Source organism: Abramis brama, assembly GCF_963993115.1.
Source record: "Abramis brama genome assembly, chromosome: 21".
NCBI lineage: Eukaryota > Metazoa > Chordata > Actinopteri > Cypriniformes > Leuciscidae > Abramis > Abramis brama.
Genome location: NC_139983.1, coordinates 35113701 through 35136749, shown reverse-complemented (window position 1 = coordinate 35136749; position 23049 = coordinate 35113701). Strand labels below are relative to the sequence as shown.

At 48.2% G+C, this 23049-nt stretch overlaps 1 protein-coding gene and 1 long non-coding RNA gene across 3 annotated transcripts in view; one reads left to right on the top strand and one right to left on the bottom strand.

Annotated features, from left to right (window-relative positions):
- Positions 1 to 23049, top strand: part of LOC311071685 — a 307177-nt gene that overhangs the window by 3065 nt on the left and 281063 nt on the right. The gene's annotated exons all lie outside the window — the stretch shown is intronic.
- The window catches only part of dync1h1 (dynein, cytoplasmic 1, heavy chain 1), a 62641-nt gene that overhangs the window by 20843 nt on the left and 18749 nt on the right, over positions 1 to 23049 (bottom strand). Inside the window, exons 26-52 of one of the 2 annotated variants that reach the window (XM_084096132.1) lie at positions 22033 to 22227; positions 21468 to 21750; positions 20628 to 20728; positions 20369 to 20528; positions 19246 to 19486; positions 18987 to 19170; positions 16779 to 16991; positions 16129 to 16367; positions 15248 to 15404; positions 14886 to 15113; positions 14553 to 14783; positions 13991 to 14131; positions 13687 to 13920; positions 12588 to 12794; positions 12391 to 12512; positions 12137 to 12302; positions 11414 to 11577; positions 10735 to 10864; positions 7552 to 7685; positions 7365 to 7479; positions 6513 to 6674; positions 5885 to 6099; positions 5544 to 5748; positions 5286 to 5459; positions 4153 to 4272; positions 3947 to 4067; positions 3174 to 3369 (exon numbers count right to left, since the gene is read on the bottom strand). In XM_084096132.1, coding sequence (XP_083952258.1) covers positions 3174 to 3369; positions 3947 to 4067; positions 4153 to 4272; positions 5286 to 5459; positions 5544 to 5748; positions 5885 to 6099; positions 6513 to 6674; positions 7365 to 7479; positions 7552 to 7685; positions 10735 to 10864; positions 11414 to 11577; positions 12137 to 12302; positions 12391 to 12512; positions 12588 to 12794; positions 13687 to 13920; positions 13991 to 14131; positions 14553 to 14783; positions 14886 to 15113; positions 15248 to 15404; positions 16129 to 16367; positions 16779 to 16991; positions 18987 to 19170; positions 19246 to 19486; positions 20369 to 20528; positions 20628 to 20728; positions 21468 to 21750; positions 22033 to 22227 — 4838 coding nt within the window. Of the gene's footprint in view, positions 1 to 1787; positions 1984 to 3173; positions 3370 to 3946; positions 4068 to 4152; positions 4273 to 5285; positions 5460 to 5543; positions 5749 to 5884; positions 6100 to 6512; positions 6675 to 7364; positions 7480 to 7551; positions 7686 to 10734; positions 10865 to 11413; positions 11578 to 12136; positions 12303 to 12390; positions 12513 to 12587; positions 12795 to 13686; positions 13921 to 13990; positions 14132 to 14552; positions 14784 to 14885; positions 15114 to 15247; positions 15405 to 16128; positions 16368 to 16778; positions 16992 to 18986; positions 19171 to 19245; positions 19487 to 20368; positions 20529 to 20627; positions 20729 to 21467; positions 21751 to 22032; positions 22228 to 23049 lie in introns of both variants that reach the window. The other variant, XM_084096133.1, reaches the window with a different exon arrangement.

Genomic DNA, 23049 nt, shown 5'->3' with positions numbered 1-23049 from the left:
CTAATCAGAGCTTCTGTCACGCGATACACGACGAGCGACAGGCGATTCTGTGTTAGAGACGCTCGCGGTTTAAACAACAACATACAAACACCATGATAATCTCTAAGTGCTTTATTTAATGTTAAAATAATTGAACGTGGGTTTGAATATCATTTACAGCCGTACTGAAAACATCAACGGATTATTCTCCTCAGATCTTGAAAATAAATGAAAGGAAACAAGAACGTTCAAACTGTGAGCAAACAAGCGTGATCGACATGATTCTGGTTTCAGTCACTCAGAATGAACTTCTATTGTCAAATTGGGTTAATATTCATGAATTTGATCATGTGCTTATCCATCTGCGCTCGCAGAGACTCCACCCACACGCTCTTCTGATTGGCTGTGGTGTTTGATTGGTCACGTCTGGTTAGGACACTGTAAAGCATCGACACACTCATGCAAATACAATGTTTTTCTTCAAACTGATACAAAACACACATTATCACAGTTAAAATATTTTCTTGAAGTTAATATTTCAATCATTCACATGTTAATGGGTCTGATAATGGGTTAGTGGCCACATGATGAATCCACACTGAGCTGAACTAATGACTGTCCTCTTCTGTAGTCTGAGTCTCGTGTCTGATTGGGGTCATCACTGTGCGTCTGTGCTGTGTGAAGCGCTGTAGAAGGGAAGCTGACTGGACGTACAGCTGAACAATAAAACCTATATTTAGTGTCATTTTGATTCTATTTATTCGGACATTACATGATGCTGATGTTACTTTGACACACTCGTCTCTGACTGATAACTGAATACTTCCCAGACTGCAACACTTAAAGGTCCCGTTCTTCGTGATCCCATGTTTCAAACTTTAGTTAGTGTGTAATGTTGCTGTTAGAGCATAAATAATATCTGTAAAATTATAAAGCTCAAAGTTCAATGCCAAGCGAGATATTTTATTTAACAGAAGTCGCCTACATCGAACGGCCCGTTTGGACTACATCCCTCTACTTCCTTCTGTAATGACGTCACTAGAACCGTTTTGTGACTAAGCTCCGCCCACAGGAATGCTCCCTCAACTCTACCGAAATTCGTTTATGTACTTGCGCACTTCTTATAACTTACTGTGTTTACTCAGCTCTTACGGTGATTTTCTGAAGTAAAACTGACGCTTCATCTTTTGTGTGATGTACAATAAACTTTATCAAACTCATCAGTATATGTTTGATCATCATTCAGACAGCAGACTTGTAGGCTATTAATAAATAATGGATACATACAAGCAGATGACAAATACGTTATAATAACCGTAATTAAACTACTAAACTATACCTGTTCCATCTCTATACAGCACTCTGACTCTGTAGGCATTATTGTCCGACTCGAAATGAACACCGTTACTGAGTTTCTGATATTATCATCATTCCGTGAGATGAGATTGTCCTGAGAGACTGAGCGCGAGCTCGTGAAGCTCCGCCCCCTGGGCCGTCCAGCAGCAGCTCATTTGCATTTAAAGGGCACACACTAAAACAGCGCGTTTTTCTGAGGCCCAAAAAATGACAATTTAAACATGCTGTAAAAAGTGATCTGTTGGGTATTTTGAGCTGAAACTTCACATACACACTCTGGGGACATCAGAGACTTATTTTACATCTTGTGAAAAGGGGCATAATACGGGACCTTTAAGGAAGTAGCTGCACTGAAACAATATATACTGTGATCGCTATTAAAGACCTTGAAGTGAGGCGTGAGAGCGCCCGTCTCACGCCGAGAGGAAGATGTGTGTGAGAGATGATAATACCTCGTGTCCTCAGAGACAAAGTTGACTATGCTGGAGATGAAATTGTCTCTGATAATAACTTGTCTGATCTTTTTCCAGTCACTAGTTTCCTCGCCGAGCAACAGGCAGATCGACTCTAGAGCCAGTTTAACGGCCGCCGGGGGGTTAGCCATAGCGCGCACTTCAACAAGGTGCTGCTTCTTAATCGAGCTGACGGCTAGAGAGGGAATGGAGGGTTTTAGGACCACGAGGACAAACGGTTCATGCGGCGGGAGCGTAGCGGCCGCGGCGTCGGGGAGAGGGACCGAGTCACGTGACCTGCCAGTGTCGGGTCTATGATATCATCAGTAGCTTTGTTTACATCCACCTTTTTTTATGCAAACAAACTACGATGGAAACACGTTTACAGAATAAATCCCTTGATGTGCAATAAAAACTCTCAACCAGTGTTGGGGAAAGTGTGTGTGTGTGTGTGTGTGTGTGTGTGTGTGTGTGTGTGTGTGAGACTCTTCATCAGTGTTGGGGAAAGTAATGCGTTACAATATTGGGTTACTCCCTTACAAAGTAACTAATTGTGTTACTTAGTTGCTTGAGTAATGCGTTACGTTACTTTTGCGTTACTTTTTCTCACCTGGGCTGGGCTTGTTCTTTTATAGTAAAAAAGTTCTGTTTTTGGGCAGATGTAAAGACCCTTTCAGACCGAAACTGAAGAAATAATCCTCAGGCTGAAGGAAATAAAGTCAAGTCATTTTTGCTTATGGTTTAAATGAATTAGACAAAGTACATTGGTCAATAAAGTGAGATTAAATGCTTACATTTATTTATTTATTTAAACTTTTAATTATAGGAGGTTTGCGTATTATTCTGATTTTGCATTTCACCGTTTTTTTTTTTTAGGAATAATGAATCTTTTTTGTGCAAGAGAGGTTAGTAAATGAATGCTCACATTTAGTCTAGAACGACAATAACCATGTTTACACACACACACACACACACACACACACACACAATGCCTCTGCACTTACTCACAATTTCTTTACTTATTTGAAAAAGTATTTTGATACAGATATTTTGCTGTTCATTTAAAAGTAATGCGTTACTTTACTAGTTACTTGAAAAAAGTAATCTGATTACATAAGTTACTTGTAATGTGTTTCCCCAACACTGCTCTCAACAGAGGATGTGATTGGATAGCTGGACTCACCAGCGGACCAATCGCAGCATCTCAAATGTTTTATGCGAAATTCAAATTTTGTGCACAAATTAGATTCACTCCATTGGATGTAAACGCAGCTAGTGAGTGTGAGTGTGTGAGTGTGAGTGTGTGAGTGTGTGTGTGTGTGTGTGTGGACTACGGTTGTCCTCTGTACACGCGGCGGCCACCGCTCCGCACCGGCAGTCAGTCACCTGATCTCATCAGCAGAAAAGTTCACAATAGTGGGGATGAAGTTCTCGCGCATAATGATGGAGCGAATCTGCTTCCAGTCGGTGGTGCTCTCGCCCAGCAGCAGACAGATGGACTCCAGCGCCAGCTTGACTGCCGCCGGCGGGTTGGCCATCGACCGCACCTCCACTAAGTGCTGCTTCTTAATCGACTTAACAGCTAAACGAGCCACGAGCGTGAGAAGAGACAGAAAGAGTGAAGAGAGCAGACACATTAGCGCAGTGAAACGAACGCCCAACACCACTAGCAATCACAAGAGAGCCGAAAGCAGAAAAACACCAGGAAACATCCACTGTCGCCTTTGGCTCGCTTAGCTGGGGTTTATCAAGACACTTAATATTCAGTAATATTATTGATATGATGCACTGACACTTTCAGATGAGAACAAAACTTGATCTGAAAAAATGACTCTTCAGTAGAGATGCTTTACAACTGAATCTGAGTCTCATATCGGATGAAGTTTGCTTCATTGATTCGGTTAGTTTGGTGTCTATTAGCTTTGAAACAATCTGTATTATATAAAGCGAAACTTGACTTGCTATAAAACACCGGCCACATGTCTCCAAAATATGGAGAGTGAACTGATGTAGTTTGGACTGACAGCAGTGAATATTTCCTCAAGAGTAGATCACAACAAGACAAGAAAAACTATTTCAAACTGTTTTTAACGTCTGGAGACGTGAAAGCCAAAGCCACAGCGTCAGTGTAAGCGCAGGAGAGCGGAGAGAACTCGTACCGTTCTGAGCCTCGATGACGGCCGGCTCCACCTGGTCCAGGTCCTGCTTCACTCGCAGCTGCTTGTCTTTGATCACTTCCTGCTGCTTGTACACTGCTTCCTGTATCTCCTGACTCATGACCTGTGAAGCAGAGCGAGAGGTCAGGAGAGCAGCGAGGGGTTTATCCACACCAGGGCCTGTCAGGGATGCTCTGAGTGAGTCTTGCCTTCTTCTTCTCAGCCTCCTGCTGGTCCTTCACCATCTTCTTCAGCTTGTCGTTGGCGGCAGCGTTTTTGACCTCCAGCTCCTGACTCTTGATCCGCAGGTCGCGCCGCAGCTCCTCCACCTGAGACACACGGAGAACACGCTAAATCAGGGTACTAAGCGGGGGAGTAACGCATTACAAGTTACAAAAAATTAACCATAACGGACAAGTAAAGTAACACACATACTCTAAAAACGTAACAAATATTAATGTGTAAATTTATAAACTACTGAATTAGGATTCTTTCTCATCTCCGTAGAAAAGAAAAGACAAAAAGCAGAACAGACGAAAAAGCACAAAAGCAACAAAACACATTACTTCAAACTTTCAATAACGTTTAGAGGTCTTCTGATGGCATGCGTCGCTCCAGAGCTCAGGAAATATTCCAAGTGCTCAAAATATGATAATATTCTAAATGTGTTTTTAACAGAAAATTGAGGTGTGTGTGTTACATAGGCTGATGTTGAATGCATTACTAAGTTAATAACTTGTAAAAATAAGTGCTCTGTAAAACGACTCCTGCAAGGCCTGAAGAGATCAAGCCTCCGCCAGCTGAGAAAAATGCAACATTACTTTACACAAAAAGTAACTAAGCAACGCAATTAGTTACTTTTTTAAGGGAATAACACAATATTGTAACATCACTTTTAAAAGTAACATTCATAAATAGTAACTATGTAATTGATTACTTTTTAAGGGAGTAACTATTGTAACATTACTTTTAAAAGTAACTTTCATAAAAAGTAAGTAATGTAATTGGTTACTTTTTAGGGAGCAACACAATATTACACAACTTTTTTTATAAAGGTTACTTTTAAAAAGTAATATAATTGGTTACTTTTCAGGGAGTAACAATATTGTAACATTACTTTTAAAGGTAACTTGCATAAAAAGTAACCAAGTAATGTAATCGGTTACTTTTTTAAGGAGTAACACAATATTGTAACTTTACTTGGTTACTTCTTTATAAAAGTTACTTTTTAAAAGTAATATAATTTGTTACTTTTTTAGGGAGCGAGGCAATATTGTAATGCAAAACTTGTAAAAGTAGCTTCAGTGGTGTTCGCATGCGTGATGTCGGGGGAAGCACGCACCTGATCCACGGTCTCCTTGATCTTGCGCAGACCCACATTGAGGTGCATCTGCTGCTCCTCCAGTTCGCTGCGCTTCTCGTTGAACAGGTTGGCGTAGTGGTTGATGAAGTCCAGGTAGTGGCGTGGGGTGATAGCCATCGTGCGGCCGCCGCGCTTAGCCAATCGGTTGTTAGCCTGAGAACACCAAAGTAAGTGTAAAAGCGTGCAAAGGAACAGATGCGAACGTCTTCAGATCTGTGAACACGAGACGCCGCTGACCTGGTGCAGCGTCTGGTGGACGAACACGCAGCCGTTGACGATAGCCTCGCGGTGGGTGGGCGGCTGTGGCAGCTTATCGTACACGATGGGCATGTAGTCGGGCACTTTGTAGTTGGGCTTCTCCAGGTCCATCTTGCTGGTGAACTCTTTACCCACCTGGTAGAGCGCTTCAGTGGACCAATCACCAAACCAGTTGAGCACACACCTGCAGAATTAGAGTTAGATGAAGTTTGCATCACTGACTGTTTATTAAGCTTCTTTGAAACGATCTTTACTGTATAAAGCGCTACAGAAATAAAGCTTCTCCGGTCAGGGAACGGGACTCGAGGAGCGACGGGTACCTGTTGAAGAGGGCGGGTGACGTGGCCGCGCGGTCCTTCAGTCCCTCTGACGACGGGTTCATGGTGAACACCACATGCAGGTTCCTGATCACCTGACTCGTGAACCACTTGTAAAGCTCCTCATGGGTGTCCAGCATCAAGCCCTCCTTCTGCGCGCCCTCCTTACACTGCGTCATCAGCGTGGCGTATTCGTCGCCCTCGAACAGGCCGGGCACCTGCAACAGCACAGAGAACACAGAGATCAGAACACAGAGATCAGAACACAGAGATCAGAACACAGAGATCAGAACACAGAGATCAGAACACAGAGATCAGAACACAGAGATCAGAACACAGAGATCAGAACACAGAGATCAGAACACAGAGATCAGAACACAGAGATCAGAACACAGAGATCAGATCACAGAGTTCAGAACACAGAGAGAACACAGAGATCAGATCACAGAGTTCAGATCACAGAGAGAACACAGAGATCAGAACACAGAGTTCAGAACACAGAGATCAGATCACAGAGAGAACGCAGAGATCAGATCACAGAGTTCAGATCACAGAGAGAACGCAGAGATCAGAACACAGAGAGAACACAGAGTTCAGATCACACAGAGAGAACACGCATGACGGGACGCACCTCTCCGTTGGCCAGCAGTGTGTTCATGCGCTCCAGGAATCCCGAGTCCAGCACGTTCGACTCGTCCATGATGAAGGCGATCTTCTCGTTCTTGCACCCAGAGCGCCGGAGGACCGTCCGCAGGTCTTCGTCGAAGTCCTCACCGGTGTACTTCCTGTGGACCTGTGCAGATACGATCACAGTTACTGAAACCTCAAGAACCATAAAAACTTTTATTTTATTATATACACACATTCATTGTTATTAATGTTTATGCATTGTCCTCTTTGATTTAGAGTCACTATCTCTCTGTAGTCAAGTCTTTATACAGCACTTTTAACAATATAGATTGTTTGAAAGCAGCTTTACAGCGATAATAGGAAATTAAAGTAACAGATTGTTTAGGCTTTACAGCAGCTCTAGAATAAAGTTATTGTCCAGCTAAAGTTAGTTTTGATGATTCACTGACATTGCAAAGATCATTAGTTATTAACTTAGGGGCCGCTAACATGACACCGTTTTAACCGAAAACAGAAACTTTTAATGTTCTGTCCGTTCATTTGCATGACAATGGTGGCTCAAGAACGCAAACTTTTTGAAACAGGTTCCAAGAGTTTTAAAAAAAAAATAAAAACTTTATCGCTGTGTAAACTTAAAAGACGTGAATCTGTGAAAAGATGACCGGGTAAACATGCATATTATGTAGAGGACAGAACAGTTTATATGAAGCAAAATCAATGTTTTGAGGATCATCTGACAAATCATTGCATCTTTAATTTTCTCAAGGAAGTGCAGTGTACATTCAACCATGTTAAAACTGATTAAACATGTCCAAAAAATCTGACAGACAATCAAACGCTTGTTGGTTCTAACCTTGATCTGATAGACACTCAGTCCGTTCATCCAGGCCACGAAGCGTGAGAGCGTTGTCTTCCCGGCTCCGCTGACCCCGATCAGGAGAAGATGACCCTGCGGCTGACGGAAGATTCTGGAGGAGAACAAGCCTGATGTTACTGACGCATCAGCCGGTGAAATATGTGTTTAATCGGGCTCTCTGTACCTGTCGATCCTCAGCACGTGATCCAGAACCTCATTGAAGAGCACGAGAGGAACGTCCAGCTCCTCCTCGTAGAACACCTTCAGTCTGGCCTTCACATAGTCACGCAGCTCCTCCTGCTCCACGGGCACGTAGTCCTACAGGAGACGGGATGAGTTACAGGATGAGTTATGCTGAGTTACGATGAGTTACGGGATGAGGTAAGATGAGTTACGCTGAGTTACGGGATGAGGTAAGCTGAGTTACAGGATGAGTTATGCTGAGTTACGCTGAGTTACGGGATGAGGTAAGCTGAGTTACGCTGAGTTACGGGATGAGTTACGCTGAGCTACGGGAGGAGTTACGCTGAGTTACAGGATGAGTTATGCTGAGTTACGCTGAGCTATGGGATGAGGTAAGCTGAGTTACGCTGAGTTACGGGATGAGTTACGCTGAGCTACGGGAGGAGTTACGCTGAGTTACAGGATGAGTTATGCTGAGTTACGCTGAGTTACGGGATGAGGTAAGCTGAGTTACGCTGAGTTACGGGATGAGTTACGCTGAGCTACGGGAGGAGTTACGCTGAGTTACAGGATGAGTTACGCTGAGTTACGGGATGAGTTACGCTGAGCTACGGGAGGAGTTACGCTGAGTTACAGGATGAGTTATGCTGAGTTACGGGATGAGTTACGCTGAGCTACGGGAGGAGTTACGCTGAGTTACAGGATGAGTTATGCTGAGTTACGCTGAGTTACGGGATGAGGTAAGCTGAGTTACGGGATGAGTTACGCTGAGCTACGGGAGGAGTTACGCTGAGTTACAGGATGAGTTATGCTGAGTTACGCTGAGCTACGGGATGAGTTACGCTGAGTTACAGGATGAGTTATGCTGAGTTACGCTGAGCTACGGGATGAGTTACGCTGAGCTACGGGATGAGTTACGCTGAGTTACGGGATGAGTTACGCTGAGTTACGGGATGAGTTACGCTGAGCTACGGGAGGAGTTACGCTGAGTTACAGGATGAGTTACGCTGAGTTACGGGATGAGGTAAGCTGAGTTACGCTGAGTTACGGGATGAGTTACGCTGAGCTACGGGAGGAGTTACGCTGAGTTACAGGATGAGTTATGCTGAGTTACGCTGAGCTACGGGATGAGGTAAGCTGAGCTACGGGAGGAGTTATGCTGAGTTACGCTGAGTTACGGGATGAGTTACGCTGAGCTACGGGAGGAGTTACGCTGAGTTACAGGATGAGTTACGCTGAGTTACGGGATGAGGTAAGCTGAGTTACGCTGAGTTACGGGATGAGTTACGCTGAGCTACGGGAGGAGTTACGCTGAGTTACAGGATGAGTTATGCTGAGTTACGCTGAGCTACGGGATGAGGTAAGCTGAGTTACGGGATGAGTTATGCTGAGTTACGCTGAGTTACGGGATGAGTTACGCTGAGCTACGGGAGGAGTTACGCTGAGTTACAGGATGAGTTATGCTGAGTTACGCTGAGTTACGGGATGAGGTAAGCTGAGTTACGCTGAGTTACGGGATGAGTTACGCTGAGCTACGGGAGGAGTTACGCTGAGTTACAGGATGAGTTACGCTGAGTTACGGGATGAGGTAAGCTGAGTTACGCTGAGTTACGGGATGAGTTACGCTGAGCTACGGGAGGAGTTACGCTGAGTTACAGGATGAGTTATGCTGAGTTACGCTGAGTTACGGGATGAGGTAAGCTGAGTTACGCTGAGTTACGGGATGAGTTACGCTGAGCTACGGGAGGAGTTACGCTGAGTTACAGGATGAGTTATGCTGAGTTACGCTGAGTTACGGGATGAGGTAAGCTGAGTTACGCTGAGTTACGGGATGAGTTACGCTGAGCTACGGGAGGAGTTACGCTGAGTTACAGGATGAGTTATGCTGAGTTACGCTGAGTTACGGGATGAGGTAAGCTGAGTTACGCTGAGTTACGGGATGAGTTACGCTGAGCTACGGGAGGAGTTACGCTGAGTTACAGGATGAGTTATGCTGAGTTACGCTGAGTTACGGGATGAGGTAAGCTGAGTTACGCTGAGTTACGGGATGAGTTACGCTGAGCTACGGGAGGAGTTACGCTGAGTTACAGGATGAGTTATGCTGAGTTACGCTGAGCTACGGGATGAGTTACGCTGAGCTACGGGAGGAGTTACGCTGAGCTACGGGAGGAGTTACGCTGAGCTACGGGAGGAGTTACGCTGAGCTACGGGAGGAGTTACGCTGAGCTACGGGATGAGTTACGCTGAGCTACGGGAGGAGTTACGCTGAGTTACGCTGAGCTACGGGATGAGTTACGCTGAGCTACGGGAGGAGTTACGCTGAGTTACGCTGAGCTACGGGATGAGTTACGCTGAGCTACGGGATGAGGTAAGCTGAGTTACGCTGAGCTACGGGATGAGTTACGCTGAGCTACGGGAGGAGTTAAGCTGAGTTACGCTGAGCTACGGGATGAGGTAAGCTGAGTTACAGGATGAGGTAAGCTGAGTTACGCTGAGCTACGGGATGAGTTACGCTGAGCTACGGGATGAGGTAAGCTGAGTTACGCTGAGCTACGGGATGAGTTACGCTGAGCTACGGGAGGAGTTAAGCTGAGTTACGCTGAGCTACGGGATGAGGTAAGCTGAGTTACAGGATGAGGTAAGCTGAGTTACGCTGAGCTACGGGATGAGTTACGCTGAGCTACGGGATGAGGTAAGCTGAGTTACAGGATGAGGTAAGCTGAGTTACGCTGAGTTACGGGATGAGTTACGCTGAGTTACGGGAGGAGTTAAGCTGAGTTACAGGATGAGTTATGCTGAGTTACGCTGAGTTACAGGATGAGTTATGCTGAGTTACGCTGAGCTACGGGATGAGTTACGCTGAGCTACGGGATGAGGTAAGCTGAGTTATGCTGAGCTACGGGATGAGGTAAGCTGAGTTACAGGATGAGTTATGCTGAGTTACAGGATGAGTTATGCTGAGTTACGCTGAGCTACGGGATGAGTTACGCTGAGCTACGGGATGAGGTAAGCTGAGTTACGCTGAGCTACGGGATGAGGTAAGCTGAGTTACAGGATGAGTTATGCTGAGTTACGCTGAGTTACGGGATAAGTTACGCTGAGCTACGGGAGGAGTTAAGCTGAGTTATGGGGATTAGTTACGCTGAGCTCTGGAAGCTTCAGCGTACTGTCCCGCGACACTCACCTTGGAAAGCCAGTTGCTGTACAGGATGGGTTTGTTGAGGGCTTTGTCACGGTCGATGTTGGGAAAGTGTTTCAGGGCGACCATGTCGATGTTTTCATCGGTCCAGCGTCTCTCCTCGTCCTCCACCAATCTGTCAGGAGAATCAGTTCAATCATTGTGCCATTTCAAAACAATCAACCACACATATTCCTAGGTTTGCTGCTAGAATTGGGAGAAATGTGCTGGTTTTCCCACACTCCCCTTCCTGACAGTTATTTCTTTCTGAACCGGACACATTTTCTTCCATAGTTTGGTTTGTTTAGGCAAATATGAACATGGCAGTTCTACTCGGATCTGCTGCAAAACAACCAGTCCGAGATCCCCTGAACGAAGTAACGATGGGAAACAAACTCTGGAGCGGTTCGCTAGTAGTGAGAAAGCAATGCGACCCAACAAACCAAGTAGGGCTGCAACTAACGATTATTTTGATAATCGATTAATCTGTCAATTATGTAAAAAAAAAAATCTGATTAATCTGGCCACTGAGAGGACAGTTTCAGGCACATGTAACTTGCGTAAACATTTCATTGCGGTGTGAAAGGAAACTGAACCAAGATTAAAATGCAGAATTGTTCCAAAACAGGGACTTGAATAGTTACAAAGTGCAGGATCTACAGGCCTGGAAACCCCTTCGACTCACCGGTCCTGGAAGAGTCGGAGCGCCTCGTGAGCCCAGATGCGGATGAGCCCCTCGACAGGCAGCGTCTCTAACGGCCTCAGCGCCTCGAAGATCCCCCGCACCCAGCGGGTCATCTCTCTCGGGGAGTAGATGTAGTGCGGCTGCGTGTCCTGCGTGAACCGCTCCTGTCACACACAGACCAGTTATAGCTAAACTGGATCCTTTCAGAACAAACAAGCACAGCATCTTTATCTGGGGGGATAAGCATGTTAAGTTTCAAGTCTAGTTGAGATCACTCCAAAGCAGTGGCGTCGAGGCGCGCGAGACATGATTATGACGTCACTGACGTGGTTTGTTTTTGTTAGCTTATCCAGTACAGCGCGGTGCGGCTGCGTTGCTAATTTGAAAAATGCTGAAAATCCTGCCGACAATATGTAGATGTATAGTGAGTAGAAGTGAATGGTTTCTGAATGGCACCCTCTTGTAGGCATAAGAGACAATACAGTATTTTTTTTTTTCAGTATTTGAATTTTGCTAATATTTAAGAAAGAAATTTTAATTTAGCTTTTCAGCCATTTTGACAGCCCTAATGAGCACAGTAACTTCATCTCCATCTTCAGAGTCACTTCAGCAGCATTTCATCGGCAGAAACACACAAACTCACGGCTCTTCACTGCAACCTGACAAAATAAAGGTTCAGTTTCACTTGAGGGAATTTCTGACAGATCTGTGTGAAGTGCAAACCTGAGACATGGTGTAGAACTCGACCATGGCTGCGGTGAGCGGCTCAGCGAAGGTCCTCAGCGACGGGATGAGTCTCAGCATGGCCCTGTTGAAGGTGCCGTAGATCTGGGTCAGCGAGGCCGGGCCGGGATAGTCCACGTACACCACCGGCACATGGCGCAGAAACCTGCAGACATCACAAGTAAAGGGCCGTTCACACCAAGAACGATAACTATAAAAGGTAACTTTATATGATGATGATGATGATGGTGAACCTGTAAGAGAGCGGCTTCCGGCCCGGGTCAGTGGGAGGATTACAGGCCCCGACGAACTGGATGCGCTCCAGCTTCACCCACGTCTGGTCTGAGGTGCGATAGAAGCCGCCGTGCTCCACCATCTGAACACAACACACACCGGTTACACCCCACACACACACACACCCACCAGCGAGAGCTAAGCACAACACACACACCTGTCTGATGAAGGAGATGACCCGCTGCGTGCCGTACTTGTCCATGTCGGGCAGGTTGATCTCGTCGCAGAACAGCACCAGCCACTTGCCCAGCTGCACCGGGGCCAGAACCACACCGTTAGGAGTCCGGCGGTACTCGCAGTAATGATCGAACGTCTTCAGCAGCAGCTCCGGGGTCGTGGCGCTCGAGAAGTTCAGGCCCACCACCTGGAGGAACACACACACACAAGTTACATGAGGAACACACACGAGTTACAGGAGGAACACACACACACACACACACACGAGTTACATGAGGAACACACACGATTTACAGGAGGAACACACACGAGTTACAGGAGGAACACACACACACACACACACACGAGTTACAGGAGGAACACACACACACACACACACACAGGTTAAAGGAGGAACACACACACACACACACGTTACATGAGGAACACACACGATTTACAGGAGGAACACACACACACACACACACACACGTTACATGAGGAACACACACGATTTACAGGAGGAACACACACACACACACACACACACACACGAGTTACATGAGGAACACACACACGAGAGAGAGTTACATGAGGAACACACACACGAGAGAGAGTTACATGAGGATCAGGAAGATCACATCTGGATAGCATCACTCTGTCCTCACCAGTGTTCATGTTGACCGCAAACGGCCAAACGCATCGACTTACGGCGAGTAACACTTGACCCGACGCGCAGCGTAATGACGAGCGCGGTTGCCCAGCCCTGTGTGTTTGAACCGCGAGAGGCGTCAAAGCTCACGCTACTGCTACGTCTGCGTCACACATCGTCAAGTGTTACTCCTGTGGCGTAAGTGGCTTGTGTAGGCCGTCTGCCGGAACTTATTCTAATCGATCAAGTGTTAAATATGGACATATTTCTTACAAGAACGCATCGCTTCACTTCAGAAGGCCTTTACTAACCCTTACCCTAACCCCCCTTTACTAACCCTTACCCTAACCTAACCCTTTACTAACCCTAAACCTAACCCTTCAGGGTGAGTGAATCATGGGGTAATTTTCATCTTTGGGTGAACTATCCCTTTAACAGTGTTCCTCACCTCCATGTCGGGCAGGGCTCTCAGCGCGCTGAAGAGGGTCATGGTCTTGCCGGAGCCGGGCGGCCCACAGAGCACCAGCGGCTTGTGTTCGGCGAGCCACGTGTAGAGAAGCGCCTCGTGCCGCACCGTGTCCAGCGTGGGCACGACCACATCAGGAGACGCCACCTTATGAGTCTCCACCTCGATCTGAGGCACCTTCCCCTGCCACGACTGCCACTCGCCCGTGATGCACACCTGCAGATCAGAGCCGCGTTAGCATCTCACTCACACACACACACTGAGAGCCTGAGAGTGTGTGTCGCACCTCGTAGTCGATGATCGGCACGTTGGGCGCAGACGGCAGAGATACGGTGGTGATGCGGCGGATGTATTCCCCGAGCTCCGCCCTCATCTTCAGCCGACTGTCGCCCGAGAACGACCACAGCACAGCGTAGATCAGGTATTTCTGCACACAGGGGAGAGTTAGCATGCGTCACACACACACACACACACACACACTTCATGCACAGGTATGAGCTGTGCGAAGACTGAGTCAGGCTACATCTAGGGATATTTTGGGGATATTTAATTTTATTCTATCAATCAATAAATTCCACTAGAAACAAACTTTGTTGTATTATTTTATTTTAATACTGTGAAGCTGCTTTGATACAATCTGTATTGTGAAAAGCGCTATACAAATATACTTGATATTGATAAACGACACCTATGGTAATGTGTAACTGTACTGTAGAAACTCATATGCCTCGTACATCTACATTAATACATTTGAACACGGCGTTTTCATTTAAAAACGCTCTCTCCGTCCACACTAGCATTTTCTCCTGCTAGTGCGGACACACACACACACACACACACACACACACCTGCATGTACTTCTCCAGCTGGTCGACGGGCATGGGGAAGTCGGGGTGGTTGTTGTTGTAGAGCGCCACGTTGCGGCAGGCCTGGTGCAGCATGGAGAACAGCGAGCTGAGCGAGCGCAGGCGGGTGAAGTCCATGATGTGCTCCATCTTGGAGGCGTGCTCCAGCGCTTTGATCACCAGCCCGGTGGAGGTGAAGTACGGCTGCAGGACGGCAGACGCGTCCCTCTGGATCTGGGGATCACACACACACACACACGTTGTGAGGTGTACCTGCAGCATCGGTGAGGCGGCCTCGTCTCAGACACACACACACACACACACTGTGAGGTGTACCTGCAGCATCGGTGAGGCGGCCTCGTCTCCCTCGTCCTCGGTGGCCTTCCTCATTCGCTGAGCCTCGTCCTCTCCCTCGTCCAATGGGATGCTCCGCAGGCGAGCCAGGAAGTTGTTGAAGATCATGTCGGTGCTGAGAACGTCCTCGCTGAACCAGACCATCCCGCAGCGAGACACCGTGGCCAGCGTGGCGTACTTCAGGTCCTGCACCTCGAACATGATGCGCACCTGTGTGACGAGAGCAGCGACATCATCATCATCATCATCATCATCATCACAGCAGTGTAGCGTCGCACGATTAACCGTGCAGCTCTAGATAGGGTATTGCTTCAGTGATGTGGCAGATGTAGCGGCGGGCGTACGTTGGGCGGCAGGCTGAGGCGCTCTCCGTTGGGCAGGGTCAGGAGTTTGTTGTCGTCCAGCACAGAGTTCAGGTTCTCCACCCACTCGGGGTCCACATCCCCGTCGAAGATGATCCACTGCCTCTTCTGCAGCTCTCCACGCACGTTATCAATGATCCTGCACACACACACACACACACACACACACACACACACACGGGCTGCGTTCAGCACAGACAAAAAGTTGCAAAACATTTTTATTTATTTTTTTAAACTGAAACGGTGCGCTGAAGGGTGACCAAGAGCTGCAGCTACGGCAGCTGAGAGGGACATTCTCGTTTAATACTGTAAACCACGCTCGTGTCAGTCACGGCCCTAACCGTACAGAACAACAGAACAATCGCCTGCAGGGTTAGTGAAACTGTGGTTCCTGATGATTGTGATCAACATTTGCTTCGCATTTCAGGATGAAAAGACAAACACTTCAGGTGAAGGATGATCCACTCCGAGAGTCATGATCTATATGACCTTAGCATTAGCATTAGCATGATCTATATGACCTTACTGTTTTTATTGTGAGCATTAGGCTTAGCATTACTGCGGATCACTGTTGATATTCTATATTTTTACTATAAAACTCTTACGACAAACATGTCTTCTAATATCTTCAATTGTTGCGTATCTGGACACACGTAAAGGACTTTACTTGGACCCGCTGTGCGAGCGCCTCTTTAACAGCACGTGGTTCACACACACGTCGCTGCTGATTGGGCGGACATGTGACACACCCACCGAACAAGAGAAACCGTTTCTCAAACCGTTCAGGAAACATGTCGTTCAACCCCGAAACCGTAGCACACCGTAGCACGGGGGTTTGGGCTTGAACCCCTGAACACACTCACTTGCGGAGCACGTGTGTGAAGAGGCCGTCGGTCCACTCGCGCGTGTTGGGGTCCAGCGTGCCGTACAGGTGGTCTTTGCTGATGGCTTTGGGGTCGATGATGTGGGCCACTCCCTCCAGGCCCTCGAGCCGCTCCAGGGCTTTCAGCAGAACCCTCCAGGCCATGGTCTTCCCGCTGCCCGACGGGCCCACCATCATCAGCCCGTGGTTGATCTGCGTGATCTGGTACAGCTGCAGGACCTGAGGGAGACCAGGCGGAGGAGACCAGGAGGTTACTCACACTAGAGCTTTCGAATATTCATCGAATTTGAAAAAAAGTTGTATGCACTATTGCAACCTATTTTTCGTTGCAGCACATTTAGGAAATTATATTTTATTTAAGAACAATTGTTTAAAAAAAATGTAATGCACTTTAAAAAGTGAATGTCATTTCAATAAAAGATGCAATGCTTGATTTGGTTTATATTTGCTTATATATTTGCTTGTGGACACAGGAGACAATACAGAACTTTTATCCTCTAACATGAAGCATTGCCTTTACAATTCAAATATAAATAGAATTTTGCTAATATTGAAGAATGAATTTCAAATTGAGCTTTTCAGGCATTCTGAAGCCCTGACCCACACTGCACTGCACACACCGGATCTCACCTTCTCCACCCACATGCTGCCCACGTCGTCTCCGTCTCCGTACGTCAGGTACATCTCGGCGCACACCTTCTTCAGCTCTTCTCGGAGCGCCGTCATCTCTCCGCGCATGTACTGGACGCCGGGGAACACGTCCGACAGCAGACTGAACAGCAGAGGGATGTCCTCCGCCACCAGCTTCGGCACCATCGTCTCACACACACTCTGGATCAGGATCTGAGGATCGAACGCATGCAGCCAGGTCAGAGGTCACAGCCCTAACAGCACAGGTCAGAGGTCACAGCCCTAACAGCACAGGTTAGAGGTCACAGCCCTAACAGCACGGGTCAGAGGTCACAGCCCTAACAGCACGGGTCAGAGGTCACAGCCCTAACAGCACGGGTCAGAGGTCACAGCCCTAACAGCACAGGTCAGAGGTCACAGCCCTAACAGCACGGGTCAGAGGTCACAGCCCTAACAGCACAGGTCAGAGGTCACAGCCCTAACACCACGGGTCAGAGGTCACAGGCCTAACACCACGGGTCAGAGGTCACAGCCCTAACACCACGGGTCAGAGGTCACAGCCCTAACACCACGGGTCAGAGGTCACAGCCCTAACACCACGGGTCAGAGGTCACAGCACTAACACCACGGGTCAGAGGTCACAGCACTAACAGCACGGGTCAGAGGTCACAGCCCTAACAGCACGGGTCAGAGGTCACAGCCCTAACAGCACGGGTCAGAGGTCACAGCCCTAACAGCACAGGTCAGAGGTCACAGCCCTAACAGCACAGGTCAGAGGTCACAGCCCTAACAGCACGGGTCAGAGGTCACAGCCCTAACAGCACGGGTCAGAGGTCACAGCCCTAACACCACGGGTCAGAGGTCACAGCCCTAACACCACGGGTCAGAGGTCACAGGCCTAACACCACGGGTCAGAGGTCACAGCCCTAACACCACGGGTCAGAGGTCACAGCCCTAACACCACGGGTCAGAGGTCACAGCCCTAACACCACGGGTCAGAGGTCACAGCACTAACACCACGGGTCAGAGGTCACAGCACTAACACCACGGGTCAGAGGTCACAGCACTAACACCACGGGTCAGAGGTCACAGCCCTAACAGCACGGGTCAGAGGTCACAGCCCTAACAGCACGGGTCAGAGGTCACAGCCCTAACAGCACGGGTCAGAGGTCACAGCCCTAACAGCACGGGTCAGAGGTCACAGCCCTAACAGCACAGGTCAGAGGTCACAGCCCTAACAGCACGGGTCAGAGGTCACAGCCCTAACAGCACGGGTCAGAGGTCACAGCCCTAACAGCACGGGTCAGAGGTCACAGCCCTAACAGCACGGGTCCGAGGTCACAGCCCTAACAGCACAGGTCAGAGGTCACAGCCCTAACAGCACGGGTCAGAGGTCACAGCCCTAACACCACGGGTCAGAGGTCACAGCCCTAACACCACGGGTCAGAGGTCACAGCCCTAACACCACGGGTTAGAGGTCACAGCCCTAACACCACGGGTCAGAGGTCACAGCACTAACACCACGGGTCAGAGGTCACAGCCCTAACACCACGGGTCAGAGGTCACAGCACTAACACCACGGGTCAGAGGTCACAGCCCTAACAGCACGGGTCAGAGGTCACAGCCCTAACAGCACAGGTAAGAGGTCACAGCCCTAACAGCACGGGTCAGAGGTCACAGCCCTAACAGCACGGGTCAGAGGTCAAGCACTACTTTTTTTGTTTTCAGGGACTGAGATCTCACTTCTCAAACTATTTATTTATTATCTTTTCAATTATATAAAGATAAATAAATAATAAAACAAAAATAAACTAATAAAATAAAATGGTACAAATAAAGTGCAATGACTGTGGACCTTTAACCAGTGAAAGGATATTATGACAAAGATATCGCTCTCCTTATTCAAACTGATTTATTTCCATGAATATATGATTGACCTGAAGAATAAAAGCTGCATCATATACTTGGATATTTATATGAGCAATATCACACTCATAACCATGTGGAATCCTCTATATCAGACGGAGTGCAGCGTCCATTTTGTGTGAAAAGATTGTTTATCAATAAAATTAAACACTAATTTTACATGTTGTCTTTCAATAATTCCAGCACTTTAAGCATCTCTTCTTAAATACGTCTGTTTCAGGGGTTTCCCAGCTCATCACTTCCTGCCCCTGTGGAGCCTGGGCTCTCCGCGGCTCATCTTACCTCCTGCTCCGGAAGGTTCTCCGCGATCTCGTTCTCGTCCACGACCTCGCCGCGCTCACCCTTCTCCCGCTTGATCTTCTGGATGCGCTCTCGCTTGACGTTCCCGGCGCTGATCAGCACGCTCTTGAGCGCTCGCAGGCCGAAGTCATAGTGAGACTGAGACGACAGCTGCTCGTCACACAACCTGCAACACAGAGAGCGCGGTTAATCTAGCAGCTCACACACGCTAGCAGCTCACGCGGCCCGGCGGTCTGCGTACTTGAAGAACGGGACGATCTTCTTGGCCAGGATCTCTGCGGTGCGGAAGCCCTGCGAGTAGAGCATGACCTGCGCGATCAGCTGCCGGTCCGGCTTGGTCATGGCCAGACTCCGGAAGAGCTTCTTCAGGTTATCCGGCAGGTTGGAGCGGCCAGCGTACCCAGGGTTCATAGTGATGAAGATGGCCATGTCAGCGCTCACCTTCACCTGTTTGTTCAGCAGCTCAGTGGTCACGGGCACACCTGAACACACAAGAGAACACACACCTGAGCACACACACCTGAACACACACACCTGAACACACACACCTGAACACACAAGAGAACACACGCACCTGAACACACACCTGAACACACACCTGAGCACACACACCTGAGCACACACACCTGAGCACACACACCTGAGCACACACACCTGAGCACACACACCTGAGCACACACACCTGAGCACACACACCTGAGCACAGACACCTGAGCACACAAGAGCACACACACCTGAGCACACACACCTGAGCACACACACCTGAGCACACACACCTGAGCACACACACCTGAGCACACACACCTGAGCACACACACCTGAGCACACACACCTGAGCACACACACCTGAGCACACACACCTGAGCACACACGCACCTGAGCACACACGCACCTGAGCACACACGCACCTGAACACACACGCACCTGAACACACACGCACCTGAACACACACGCACCTGAACACACACGCACCTGAACACACACGCACCTGAACACACACGCACCTGAACACACACGCACCTGAACACACACGCACCTGAACACACGCACCTGAACACACGCACCTGAACACACGCACCTGAACACACACACACCTGAACACACACACACCTGAACACACACACACCTGAACACACACACACCTGAACACACACACACCTGAACACACACACACCTGAACACACACACACACACACCTGAACACACACACCTGAACACACACACCTGGTGTGTGTGTGTGTGCTGTACGTACTGTGGTTGGGGGGGGTGTGTGTGTGTGTGTGTGTGTGTGTGTGTGTGTGCGTGCTGTACGTACTGTGGTTGGGGTGTGTGTGTGTGTGTGTGTGTGTGTGTGCTGTACGTACTGCGGTCTCGGCTGGGGTTGATGTGTTCTCGCAGCGCCACCTGGATGTACTGCACCTGCTGGGAGACGGCCGACAGCATGCGCTCCTCCAGACGGTTGAACTCGTCGAAACAGCCCCAGGCTCCCACCTGACACAGGCCTACGAAGATGCGGCCCATCGCCTGCAGGACCACACACACACACACACACACACACACAGTCAAGCACTGCAGGACTCATGGGAACCCTGTGATAAAGACCCACTGCGTCACCAACCGCACCTGGAAGTCGAAGGTCTCGTCGCAGTTGAAGACCAGCACGAAGCGGCCCAGCTGATGACCCAGAGCCTTCACCGACTCAGTCTTCCCCGTTCCAGCGGGACCTGCGGGACAAGGCCAACGGTCACACACTCACGTTTCGGAAGTTCACACACACACTCACGTTTGGGAAGTTCACAGAGATGATCATGGCTTTCAAAAGATTTCAAAACCGTTTCAAAGTTTGCGTTCTCGAGCTCCAAACACTGAATGAGCGGCTGGAGCGCGCTAAGGGTTTCAGTGAGAGCGGTGTGTGTTAGCGGCCGCTAAGCTAATCTCTGATGATCTTTACAACGGAAGTGAATCAATCAAAGCTAACTTTATCTGGACAATAACTTTATTCTAGATCTGCTGTAAAGCCTGAACAGTCTCTGTTACTGTAATCTCCTGTTCTCACTGTAAAGCTGCTGTGATCTGTGTTGTTAAAGCGCTGTATAGATGAGGGTGATGATGTCAGCACTGCACACGTCACATTCAGCGGGATTCTGGGAGCAGCAGCAGACACGGGCCGCGTTTACATTACAGATTTGCGCAAAACTTTTGAGATATTTTCTAAATGTCGATAAACTCGTGAAATGACGGCGTTTCCATTAGCCGATGTCATGTCACTAAAACATCATTTGTTCCCAATTCCAAAAATCATGGCAACGGATAATTTTCCGAATTGCTCCTCATGCGAGCATAAACACTTGTTAGCGATATATGGGAGTTCTTGTGAAATTGACGCATTTCCATCGGGCATATTTTCAATTCGCAATTTCTAATTGCACAATCTGCAGTGAACTGACGGGCGGGCACACTGACCGAAGGGCGACCCCCCGAGCCGGGCCTCCAGCGCCTGGGTCATGGTCAGGTAGCAGCGGTCCGTTAGCGGCGTCTGCACTAGCTTGTCCTGCACGCCCAGGTACTCGAAGCCGTAGTTGAACTTGGCGTTGGCCATCTGGATGGAGAGCTGCTGCAGGACGTCCGTCTGCTTCGGGTCGAAGTAGAAGCGCATCTGACTGAGCCACTCGAACGACTTCGGGTTGTCGATCTTGTTGCGGATCAGCGCTCGGGTCACGTCCCTCTGGTGCACCAGCTCCGTGATCTAGGAGGAAACACAGCTGTGCTTTCAGTTCCCATGAGCCAAAGTTTGAAAATACAAGTTACAACACATCTATACTACTGTCATAACGCCATATCTATACATCTATACATCTATACATCATCCATAGATTATCTCATTTTAGATTTTTAGTGGCTTTAGCATCAGAGGTATTCATATATATATATATATATATATAAATAAAGGACTGCAAGATATTGAAGAAATTCGATAACTCATTAAATAATGCGACACACACACACACACACACACACACACACTCACCAGATGCTCCAGCTTCCTCCTGCGCAGCGGCGGCTGCTCCATCAGGACGGTGTCCGCTAGCAGGTTTAGCGTCGCCTCCACGTTCACTAGCACGGCCTGAAGCGGATCCATGTTCTCGGCGCCGGCGATCGTGGTCAGCGCGTTCTCCACGTTCTCGGACCAGTCGATCTGGGTCGACAGAACCACCAGCTGGGCCTGAATGCAGCGGAGGCGGGGTTTAGAGGTCATGTGACATGTGCACACGCCGGCCTCAGGCTACGTTCAGTCAGTCCAGATCCGATTATTGTGCATATCCGATTGGAATCAGATCAGAATTAACTAAAATAAAATAAGCTTAAAACTAATAAAGAACCCATGTAGGAGAATAGCTATAATGCGCAAACATCAGTGAGCGCATGTCAGAGAATATATCCCGGTTTAATCTTGTGACGTATAGGTAAGGAATAATTGACGACAGGCCGTTGAATTATTAGAAAAATAATGCACACCCGAGGTGGTAATGCGGTCACGACGCGAAGCGGAGTGGCCGTTCACCTCGGGTGTGCATTATTTTTCTAATAATTCAACGGCCTGAAGTCAATTATTCCGCTTATACTACAGTTACCACACCTCGAAACATTGTTCAGATTATGTATTTCAAGACGTTTGTAAAGTTTTTGTCATTAAAACGCTAATTTCTTACGCATCTAGTCCAATGCCTCCGTTGCTAATTCCAAAACGTCATTTTAGAGTTAGTAACGGAGGTTTGAGCCACTGATAGCAGACTAAAGCTGGGGACACACGACTAGCTGACACATTCTCTGACTGTTTTCATCGACTGCAGCAGATTTTAAACACCGACTTTGAACACAGACTGAACGCGCGTTTGGGCATTATCAGTCATAAGTATCAAATTGCATTCATAACCGGCCTTAAAGTGTGTCCCCGGCTTTATGCAGTTATTAATGCAGTTATTAGAGAGAGATGTTGCAATAATGAGACAGAAAAGCATGTGCGTCAGTATTATTAGCCTATTTA